Source organism: Artemia sp. Qi Xiang Cuo, chromosome 11 (assembly GCF_049724085.1).
Source record: "Artemia sp. Qi Xiang Cuo chromosome 11, ASM4972408v1, whole genome shotgun sequence".
Classification (NCBI taxonomy): Eukaryota; Metazoa; Arthropoda; class Branchiopoda; order Anostraca; family Artemiidae; genus Artemia; species Artemia sp. Qi Xiang Cuo.
Window position 1 is genome coordinate 37832581 of NC_142804.1, and position 12500 is coordinate 37845080.

Genomic DNA, 12500 nt, shown 5'->3' on the forward strand with positions numbered 1-12500 from the left:
AAAGGCCGGTTAATTAGAATAGATAGCTCTTTTGAAAGTACTTAAAAAAAACTTTAGCGAAAAGGGCGAGGTATTGACTAGGGGGCGAACCCCCTCATATACGTAATAATTTCTGTTTTTTTTAAGTTTTAATGTTGCTCCTTACTTTCAGTTGAAAAAACTAGTTTTTTTTATTTAATTTCTGATCGGTTTTTAAATAATGCTGTGAATTCCGACGCCCTCTTTATAGAAAATTCCCTTCCCCCAAGGAAATATCCTCCATGGAAGGATCCTTCCCCATAATCTCCTCCTCTAACACCCCTCCATCAGAAAAAAATCCCTCCTGAAACGTCTTTATAATTCCCGTTAACTAATGTTGTATGTTAACAATGGCAATGTTCATAACTTCCAGCCATTCCGCCGGGAACTCTGGGCAATTAAGTCATCCTCAAAGACATATTTATTAGGTTTTCGACTATGCTGAACAAAATGGCTATCTCATAATTTTGATTGGGTGACTTTGGGAAAAAAATCAGCGTGGGAGGGGGCCAAGTTGCCCTCCAATTTTTTTGGTCACTTAAAAAGGGCGCTAGAACTTTTAATTTCTGTTCAAATGAGCCCTCTTACAATATTCTAAGACTAATGCATCGATACGATCACCCCTGGAGAAAAAAAAAAATCTTTCTTCTGACAAAAAATACAAAATTCCACATTTTTGCAGATAGGAGCTTGAAACTTCCGCAGTGGGGTTTTGGATACGGTGAATCCGATGGTGTGATTTTTATTAAAGTTCTATGACTTTTTTGGTGTGTTTCCACCTTTTTTCGAAAATAAGGCAAATTTTCTAAGGCACGTTACTTTTGATGGGTAAAACTACACTTATTGAAACTTATATATTTGAAATCAACATAAAAATCGGATTCTATTGATGTATCCATGGGTATGAAAATTCCGGTTTATAGAGTTTCGGTTACTATTGAGCCGGGTCGCTCCTTACTTACAGTTCGTTACCACGAACTGTTTGATAAACTTGGATCCAATTGTGCCGAAATTGTCCCTCCTTGGTTTCATTTCACAGAAATTGTTTCCTTGGCTCAACCTACACATATTTGATATTCAATTTTCAAATTTGGATTAGCGAAAATAATGTTCTATTACAAAAAATTGTCGGTATAATATGGTCTGCTATGCAAAAACGATAATATTTAAAAATACAATAAAAGATAAAAAAAATGACTCAGTTTAAAGTCTGACCCAGACTATTTGAATAGGGCGGATTGCTTGTTTCGGTGCTCAAAAAGAAATCAATAAAGTAATGCAGATAGAATAATGTTACCTGGTAAAGATTAGAGTGACCGGTATGATTATTATTCTCTAGTTTTGACGCTCAGAAGAATCAATAAGTAATGTAGATCGCATGACAGTTCATCCATGTTTGCATAGAAAAATTGTCATATTTGTGAAGGAACGAACCACCACTTCTCCCTCTCCCAGGGATAAATAAGGGAAATTCATAAGTTTTTATGAAAGTTCGGTGTGTGGGGTGAGGCTTGAAGCCTCTTAAAATGTATTTTGAAACCCAAATTTCGCACTTTTTCCGTAGGGGTCCTTCGAATCACTAATTCATTTGATGAATTCTTTTGGATCCAGAAATGAATAATAATTTGACTACCACCTTATATGCACTGATATAATATGGTCCATCCATATTCTTGTTTTACTTTCCTAAAGCATTCTGATTGGAATGCTGCTTTTCCGACTTTGTTTGGCTTTTGGTCCTGAGATGAGCAAGTTATTTTTCTCTTTTTGATGAAAAAAAAACACTTTTTTCCCAAGGCTAAATTTTAGTAAGATCGCTTAAAGCTTCTTTCAAAAAAGAGATGCTCATACCGATGGAAAATGAAATCTATGACTGAGGAAACAAGATAAAATTAGTAGCTAAATTATACTATTCCATAATAATATTTTAGGAAATGTAGGCTATGAAAAAAGTGGACGAATATAAACATGCAATTTCTTTTCAAATCCAATTTAAATTAATAATAAATACATTACAGATAGCATTACAGATAGACATGAGCAACCTCTGATTTTCCAATTGCTGAATAGCTTTGGAAATACTTTTCCAAAGAAATTAAAACAATTTCGCTCGTGGAATAAGCACTCCCCCTCTGCTTTATGTTTCAGTAAAATTACTTTCTTTTAACCACTTCAAACTTACTGATTGCCGAAGCTAAAAATCAAAGAATGGCAATTCAATGTTGATGGCTGTATTTATTCAATTTTTAATTTCAAAGCTTTAGGAACTTTTTATTTTTAACGGGGAATAAGACAATTTTTAGCAAAAGGAAAAAAAAATGTTGCTTCTTAAATGTGTTCTGTTTTGGAGATCAAGGGATTAATGCTAACTTTTATTCTAGCCGTTGTAAACGAACATCGGTAGAATGCTTGTCAAGTGATAATGAATGCTTACGCCGACCAATCAGCTTCAGCTATAACTACCTAACCTTTACTTCACGAATCCACATTCCTCGATCCACGGGACAACTTGATATCTTCACCATGCGTGGACCAGTGTGGCCAACATCAAGCGTAAAGTTTGATTTGAAATTCATCGATACCAGAGCACCTAAGGGTGTGGAACAAGCAGCGGAAGAATATTTCACCGTCAGGCGTGTTGGTTTTAATCAGTGTATATTGTCTTTGGCTAAAGCAGTTGAAGGTCCACAAGATATAGAACTACATTTGTCAATGGATATGTATCACAATGGGGCTTTAGCAGGTGTCGCTGTTGCAAGAATATACATTTTTGTCTCACAATATGAGTTTTAAATGTGAAGTCCTTTAAATTGTTTGATACCAATCTTCTTTTTGGATACATATATTAATATATAATATTTTCATGTTTATATTCTTTTTCTGTGTATTTCTCATGACTTCATTGTCGAAAGTATTGCTCACAATATGCTTTGAGCGCTAATATAAATTTGATTGTGTATAATGCCGAATATATACAATAAAACAGAGAACGCTACTGTGCTTGCAATAGATGTTCAAGTTTGATTCACTTCTAACTTGAGGGTAAAATCGTCTCAAACTTACGATTCAATAGTCTGTCAGCTTCAAATTCCGTAACTCCCTTATAAGTATCATTGCTTTCATGATAAAGTAACATACAGCTACTGCTTCTACTACTGCTATAAACTCAGTGCTGCGCCAAGCCACCTGAGGCCACCACAGCTACGTACTCTCCTCCTATATCCCAATCTATTCAAAGGATCCCTCTCTAAACCGTCCCAAGAAGTTCCAATTTCTCTTAAATCTTTTCTTACGATTTCCTCAACCCCATTTAGTGACGACCGGGTTTTGTTGGGCCTAAGATGGTTGGTTGACAAAAACGATCTTTGGTTATCTGTCATCCATCATCCACAGAACATGTCCTAGCCTCTTAACCTGTCTCTCATTGTAGCGCTAGAAAGGGGTGAATCAGTATTGAAACACATTTTTCACACAGCTTATTGTTTAAAATACGGATACTGGTACCCAAAACAATACATAGACAATTTATCTGGAAAACATCAAACAAATTCGTCGCCGTCTTTCAGGCAGCCCACGCTTCAGAACCATATTTGACCACTGTCATCATTATAGTTCCTTATATTTTAATTCCAATAAGATTTGCAGACTTGCCTTCCAATTCTTCCAGTTTTTTTTTAAACTGTAAAAAATACCCCTGGGCCTTGGCTAACCTACTTTTACCTCCTCACCTTCACTTACTCCCAGTTTTAGTGACTTGAAATAGTGACTGAATAAGAGAGAAGAATCCAAAAATTGAGGAGGGAAAAATAAGTAAAAAGTCATGTATTTCTGCAGTAATGGACAATACAATAGCTAATTGAAGTAATTTGTATTAGTAATTTTAGCGGTATGTTACTAGTGATCGGTTGCTTCTCGTGATCACTAATGTGATTAGTGATCAGTAGCTTAGGAATATTTTACTGATTACTCACTAGTAATCAGTAGAAGCTGCCTCTCATATTCAGTACGGTAGTGGTGTCAGAGGCAACATTATAGCGTTGCCTATAGTAAAGAGCAACAAGGCTTCAATATTCTATTATCATTTTCCTAGAGGTACTTCACATGGATTGGGTGATCGTATAATCTTAAGAGGGGTTTATTGTATTCAAAATCAGAAGTTCTGGTGCCCTTTTTAAGAGTCGAAAGTGATCGAAGGCCAATTAACTCCCCTGCATCCATGCCCTTTTTCCCCCAAATTACATCCCATATAAATTTTATGATATAAATTTTGCTCAAAATAGTCCAAAGATCATATAACTATGCCTTCAGGGTTTAAAAAAAGCAGTGCCAGGGGCAAGGGTCGTAACTTATGAATGTTGCCCATTGTCAACATATAAGGTTTTTATGGAATGAGTGGAACTATAAACTATGGGGGAGGCTCGTTTAATTGGCCATTGAAAGTTCTAGCTCCCTTTTTAAGAGTCAAAAATCACAGGACGGCAACTAGCCCCTTTGCACTCTTTTCCCCCAAATGGCTCCATCAAAATTTTGAGATTGTCACTGTGTTTCAAATAGTCCAAAGGCAAATTAACTATGCCTCTGGGGTTGACAACTATCCAGCCTCAGGGCAAGGGCTATAAGCTTTGCTAGTTACCCATTGTTAACATATAAGGTTTTATGAAAGAAGTGATCGTATAAACTTTGGAGGGGCTCATTCGACTAGAAATCGAAAGTTCTAGCGCCATTTTTATGAGACGAAAGTGATCGGAGGGCAACTAGCTCTCCGATTTTGTCCAAAGTAGTCCAAAAGTCAGATAATTGGGGTTGACAAGTTCTTCATAGCTCCTGGGGTAAGGGTTGTAACTTATGCAAGTTGCCTATATAATAATAATCAAGGTATAACAAGGATCAAGAAGAATGGAAATAACTATTGAGAATAAACTTAATATTTGACATATAATTACATTAATTTTTAGAAGTTCAGCAATTCCATACAATTTCTATTTTTATTTTTAATGTTGTAGATATAAAAGAAAATATTTGAAATATATTTCTTTTTCAGTAAAGACGCAAGAAGCTTAGGTTTTTTACGGTTAGGAAAGAGGGGAAAGGGCAGTATCCAAACTCCAGTTTGTAGAAATTTTTGTTCGTTTTAAGTTTGATTTGAATATCAAATTTAATTTTTGCTCGTTTTAAGGTCCATTTATACACGGACCTTATTTGGACCTTATTATACATGGACCTTATTTGGGTTTGAATTATTGTAGGAATTTATTTCTACTGGTCTTAAGTTTAATATAGCCCTTTACTTTTCTTTGAAAAAACTTTCAAAGTTTGCTTTTCTTTGAGGTACTGTTGAAGAAAGAAAGGTAGGAAGACGGGGCAAAGAAAATTCAGATTTGTTGTTGGGTGGAATGTAAAGAAGCTAAACAATTTTCACCTTCATTCCAGACAAAAAAGAAGGCCCATACGAACGGATATTGAAAGTTATATTGTACTTATTAAGTAGACAAAAGGATTGTTTCACAGCAAAGTGGCACTTTCTACAAAGTCCGGTGGACTAGCCCGCGACTGCTATTTTGCTAGTGATCTAAAATTCAAATATAGCCAATCAATTTAAAATTATCGAAAACACCATATTTTGAACTTGCAAGCTTCAGAAGAAGTTATGCCACATAGGGGCCCTTCCGCCACTAACCAAAGGATTTATATAAAAATGATTAATATAACTAAAGGATTAACATAGAAATTTGCTTTAACGTTTGTATTGCCTAAATTTCCTAACTGTTCATGAGCCTTCAGATAAACGCAACAGCAGTTTTGAAATTTGCCCGTATAGGCTACATTGGTGCTGTTAAATTAATTGTGATGGAGTATGATGGTGCCCTGTTATTGCAGATAATCTTTTTCTATGTAGCATAGAACACTAAATTTACGGACTCACTGGCAAAAAGGTGGACTGGTGGGAGGGTGGCTACTCCACAAAATGTCTTGGGGGAGGAGTTGTGGAAGTGGTAACAGGTGCGTTGTTTTCGTCAATATCTAATGAGATTACTTCTGATTTTCCTTTTTGCATGCATTGTTTAATTTCATCCTGTTTCATGGGACAATGTCCTAATTAATATCTAATTCTACCTAATTTTCGGGAACAATTATTGGAATATGCCCATATATATTAGTGGTGGTGCAATTTCTGTGCAGGGGAATGATAGTGCCCCATTCAGTGCAGACAATCTTTTTCTATGCAACATAAAATGTTACATTTACATGCCTACCAGCAGTTAAAGGGGTGTGAGGGTGGAGAATCATGACTGCCCCACCTAATTTCTTGGGAGATGGAGCGATTAAGTGCTACCCGGTGTTTTTTTTTCACCAGTATCTAATGGGAATATTTCTTATTTTCCTATTTATACATATTACTTAATGTCTTTTTATTTCACGGTGGGCAGTGTCTCCCTACTGGCGTCCATGGTAAACATCCACATAAAAAAGATTGTTCTTTTTCAAGCAATTGGTCTTGAAAACCCTTCAAATAATGACTGTACAATTATTTTTGACATTTCAGACCCTCTCCCTCCCTCCCGTATTATAGATATTTATAAGGGTACATTTTTTCAATTATAATTGTCGTTCTCGAAGCAACGTTTTATGAATGTCAAACACGAATACAAATTCGGGGAATGAAGGAGCTAGAACTATCCTTACTTTCAAACAGTTCGTGGTAACGAACTGTAAGTAAGAAGCGACCCGGCTAAATGGTAACCGAAACTCTAAAAAACGGAATTTTGATACCAATAGATACATCAAAAGAATTAGATTTTAATTGTGATTTCAAATATATAAGTTTCATCAAGTTTAATGTTACCCATCATAAGTTACGAACCCGAGAAAATTTGCCTTATTTTTGAAAAAGGGGAAAAGACCCCCTAAAAATAATAGAATCTTAATGAAAATCTCACCATCAGATTCAGCTTATCAGAGAACCCTACTGCAGCGGTTTCAAGCTCATATCTACAAAAATGTGGAATTTTCCATTTTTTGCCAGAAGAAAGATCACGGATGCGTGTTTATTTGTTTTTTTTTGTTTGTTTTTTTTCTTTTCTTTTCCCCAGGGTTAATCGTATTGACCCAGTAGTCCTAGAATATCGCAGGAGGGCTCATTGGAACGGAAATTAAAAGTTCTAGTACTCTTTTTAAGTGATCAAAAAAATGGAGGGCAACTAGGCTCTCTCCCACGCTCATTTTTTTTCCCAAAGTCATCCAATAAAAATTTCAAGATAGCCATTTTGTTCAGTATTGGGGTGTATGTGCGGGGTCACCACTTTTAAAGGCAAAAATGGCGCAAAAAAGGTTGCTATGCCACTTACTCGAAGGGAAGAACCCCTTGTCGGCCCAAATGTTAGTGAGATTCCCGCTCTTACCCCACCGGTTCTGCAAATATCGGGTTTGGCACTACCCTATTTACAGTATACCCTGTCCCAAGGTATGATAACGCGATCGAGTGGTCAAATGGCCACTTTCTAAAGCCAGATGTACCCGCCTTGGGTTACGGCTACAAAATCTCTACTCTCTCCTTGGAGGTAGCAAACCTCCCTGTCAATATAATAATGACGGTACCTCGTAGCTCTATTCCTACCCTGCCTGGGTTACGGAAAATAGCAAACAGTTTGTAGAAAATACCTTACTTGTATTCTTCCAAAAGGGTCATAAATACCACAAAAAGATATATATCCCCGACTGAGGTCAGAACGCAGACTAAAACATAATAATAATTTGTACAGCACTGTTTGTATGGGTGGACCGTCAATTGGCCCAGCCAATCAGCTACCTCCTAATTCAAACCCAATTTTACCTCTTAGATTTATCTTTCAATGACTCCCAACCAGGAAGTAAAAATAAACTTGCTTCACAGCTTACCTATTGCAAAACCACTATCGCTTAGTAACGGGAATTTAACCTGTCTTTTGAAATTATACTATAAGCAAATGTAATTAAAGAAACGAAAATAGGTCATTTATCTGAAAGGAAAAGAAACAGGGGTGGAACCCCAACACCTCCCTCCGTAAGATAAATGACCGCCCACGCGCTACCGTGGTCCACCCTTACAAACATAAACACTTAACTTCAACTTTACAAAATCCATTTGCCTTCTCTCTTCCACCAGTGTCTGTGCTGCTACTTCCACCGCTTGGCACTGGAACGGTCGTCCTCGCCACGTCTCTACTGTAGGACCACCATGGTCTAAATCGCATAGCATCCGCCTTAGATTTTGCAAGTTGAAGTCTTCAAGATTCGTAGGTAATGATTGTGCGCAGCACAATTCAAAACAACAAATTTTCTCGCTCTCACAAATTTACATTTGAGAGGAGCAGAGAATCAGTTTCTGGCACATGTGATGATGCCAGCCATCGTGAAAAATTGGCTGTACTAGCCTCTTAATTTCCATTTGTGGAAACAACCCCACATCTCAATCAAAAGTAATTTGCCCCTTGGCAAAATTTCAAATAATCTAAGGCCGACAATACAAAGGCCTGTGAAAACGATAAGGGTACTGGAAATGAAGTAAAATTTTTCGCGAACCATGAATCGCCTTTTTTCTGAGTTCCCTCCCCTGGGATAATTAATATGCGTTCATGCGTTGAAGCTTATTGAAGATGGAACTTGGATACATCTCCCACTGAATACAAATTGCCGGAAATAATTGTCGATTCCTATGAAGAATAACAGCTACGAATAGCTGTTATTAGTCGAAAATCTAATAAATATGTCTTTTAGGATAACTTAATCCCCCACAGTTTCCAGGGGAAGGGCTGCAAGTTATGAACTTTGCCCATTGCTTACATATTGTATTGGCTATTGGGAAGCACAGTATATATAATAGCAGTATGATCTTCCCCTATCTCACCCATTATAAAAACCTGGACTGATATGCAAGTGCTCCAGAGACTGTATAAACTGGTATAAACGTAAGTAACATTAGATCTTTTCACGGGTAGACAAGTCAGATCTCTCTTGAACGCGAAACTTAGGTTCAACGTTGGAACACTAATTTTGAAGAAACTAATTTTAAATTAATTTATTTCAATATATACATGAAAATCGGTAATTAGTAGTGCAATGTTATTATTAGATGTATTTAGGAATTAAAAATAGGTTTCGAAGTCTCAAGTTGGTTTCAAAGGCATTTTGAGAAAGTTTCTGCCAAAATACATGTTATATATATATATATATATATATATATATATATATATATATATACATATATATATATATATATATATATACATATATATATATATATATATATATATATAATATAATACATATATATATATATATATATATATATATATATGTATATATATATATATATATATATATATATATATATATATATATATATATATATATATATATATATATATATATATATATATACTACGAAAAATTTACGAAAAAGAAAGTTTTTTTTTTAAAGAAAAGTAAAGGCCATATTAAACTTAATATCAGTAAAAATAGAAGCCTACAATAATTCAAACTCAAAACGACCAAAAATTGTGATGAAAAAATAAAAAAGGAAAGGAGAATAATTGGTATGGCTGTAACACTGCATATAAATTTATATAAATGTATATATAGTGGGCTGTAATAATGCAAAAGGTAAATATAACATTGGTTTAAGAATGGAAAGAAAGACAAAGAATGAATTTACAACGATAATCAAGTTAAAAATAAGTTTTATTTGAACAATGCCATAAAGCGATGACATTTGATTATGATATTTGGTGCTTCGCATTGATATTTCGGTTTTAAAAGTTTTATCGATTTTCTGAAAACTCCCTAAAAATTTTACGAAAAACAATTCTTAACAGACGTTTGGTATTTTCTTGGACAGGGTTATTGTGGCAACTTTTACCACAGCAACCAATAATTAGAACCCAAGTCCTATAATTGGTCTCAATCAGGAACCCTTATTGCTATCTAAATTCACAAAGTGCAAAGATTTTCAAACAGAAGTGTTTATTGTTTAAAGTTCAGGAAAGGTTTGCCGATTTCATACGAAATCATTGATTGAAAACGAAACTAGTCTTATCTAGAAAATAAACATTGTAGAAAATAAATATTACGACGTGAAAAAAAAATTATAAACCATCCAGTGGCGGATCCAGAGGGGAGGGCGAGGGGTGCCCCCCTCTAAAGTAGTGTAATTTACCTAATTAACGCAAGTTTGCATTAATTAATCTTGCTCCTAACGTAAGTTTATCGGATCAACCTATTTTGCGCCTCCCCCCTAAACAATCCTGGATCCACCCCCGAAACCCTCATATCTCTTCCACCCGTAATTAGAAGAAAAAAAATTTTCCTTATTTCCACAAATTTCATCTACCCCCCGCTCCCTTTTTTTTATCAAATCCCACAAAGGCCAAACATTTGAGTCTTCTGATTATAAATAATAGATTAAGTAATAATTTTTCTATAAATTAAGGCGTTCCTTTGAGATGTGAAAGTTACAAACCACTTGGCTGGCTGACCAAGTTTTTTTCTGCTTTTGCAATTACGAATAATGCACTTTGTAACCATTTCTCATTGATTGACGCAAACACACTAACCCATAAGTGCAGAAATAAATGGGAGGAGCTTTTTGTTTGCACCGAGAATGAAGAGCCAGAAATTATCTGCGGTAAACTTACTGCCTAATTATATAAACTGTGTTGGGAAATATACAGACATTTTCAGGAAGGATTTATTTCTGGGGGGGGGGGCTGGAGGAGGGGGTTACTCAGGAGAATCTTTCTGTGGAGGATGTTTCTTTGGGGTAAGGGACATTTTTATGAAGGGGGCGCCGGATTTCCAAGCATTATTTAAAAAAAGATCAGAAATTAAATTTAAGAAAAACAAGTTTTTTCAACTGAAAGTAAGAAGCAACATTAGAACTTAAAACGAGCAGAAATTATTACATATATGAGGGGGGTCGCCCCCAAGTCAATACTTCGCTCTTTACGCTACAGCTTTTTTTTTAGTGCTTTCTAAAGAGCTATCTATTCTAATTAAACGGCCTTTGTGATTCAGGGATTTGTGAATTAAACAAAATTTTAACTTGTAACGTAAAGAGCGTGGTATTGACTAAGAGGAGAACCCCATCATATACGTAATAACATATACGTAATAAAAAAAAAACAAAAAAAAACAAGTGATACGACTCAATAGTAATCGAAACTTTTAAAAACGGAATTTTGATGCCAATAAATGTATCAAAAGAATGGGCTTATAATGATGATTCTAAATATATAAGTTTTATTAAGTTTTGTATTACTCATCAAAGGCTACGAGCCTGAGAAAATTTACCTGATTTTTTAAAGAGGGGGGAAACATCCCCTACAAGTGAAAGAATTTTAATGAAAATCACACCGTCAGATTCAGCCAGTGCTTCCACTGTGTCGGATTTTTCCGACATTGTCGGATTTTCGGCCCTCTTGTCGGACAAAAAAATATCGTGTTGGACTTCGGAATTTTGTCGGATTTTCAGTAAAAAATTGATATTTTTCGTATTTGTGTACTTTTCTAGATTACTGGAGTCTCCAACTCCAATAAAAAAGGATTTTCAAACTAGTAAAATTAGAAGGCCACTTCTGTTAGGGATTTTCAGAAAGTCATTGGCGACAGTTTGACAACTGACAAGGCACAATTTTTGAAAATTTGCACATGCTGTGCATTCAGCGTCTCAGAAAACCCTATTACATAGGTTTCAAGCTCATATCTGCAAAAATCTGCAACTTTGTATTTTTTGCCAGAAGAAAAATATACGAATATAGAAGTTCGTTACGTAAGTTAATTTGTAAATTACGTCAGAACCAAATTTAGAGACAGCCATTTAGCAAAAGAAAAGTAAAATTTGTATGCAAATTTTGTTTACTTATTCAATGACGGCGAGCCAAAATAAATGCTGCATTAACTAAAAAACGATCAGAAATTAAATAAAAAAAACAAGTTTTTTAAACTGAAAGTAAGGAGCGACATTAAAACTTAAAACGAACAGAAATTATACCGTATATGAAAGGGGCTGTCCCCTCCTCAGCGCCTCGCTCTTTAAGCTAAAGTTTGACTTTCTCACAACTCTATTTTTTTTTAATAAACTTTAGCGTAAAGAGCGAGGCACTGAGGAGGGGACAGCCCCTTTCATATGCGGAATAATTTCTGTTCGTTTTAAGTGTTAATGTCGCTCCTTACTTTCAGTTTAAAAAACTTGTTTTTTTTATTTAATACGTTCAAGAAAGAATTGGAACAAACAGCTCGTAACCAAGCTTGGACCAATACAAACTTTAAGTAAACAGTTACCCCTGTCAATTGAAACCGAAACTCTAAAATCCGAAATCTAATTACAATATATACAACAACAAATATCTATTTCACAGGCTGATTCTAAACACGCAAAATGTGTTACTTTTAAAGTTACTTGTTGGAGCTATTAGAAAATAAAAATTCGAGTAATTTTGGAATTAGTA

General features: G+C 35.2%; 1 protein-coding gene across 1 annotated transcript in view; it reads left to right on the forward strand.

The window, feature by feature from the left end:
* The window catches only part of LOC148946947 (uncharacterized), a 305387-nt gene extending 302499 nt beyond the window's left edge, over positions 1-2888 (forward strand). The window contains exon 23 of the mRNA XM_089096755.1: positions 2400-2888. Within this exon, the coding sequence (XP_088952881.1) occupies positions 2400-2811 (412 nt within the window). The 3' untranslated portion in view covers positions 2812-2888. The remainder of the gene's footprint in view (positions 1-2399) is intronic.
* The last annotated feature ends 9612 nt before the right edge of the window (positions 2889-12500 follow it).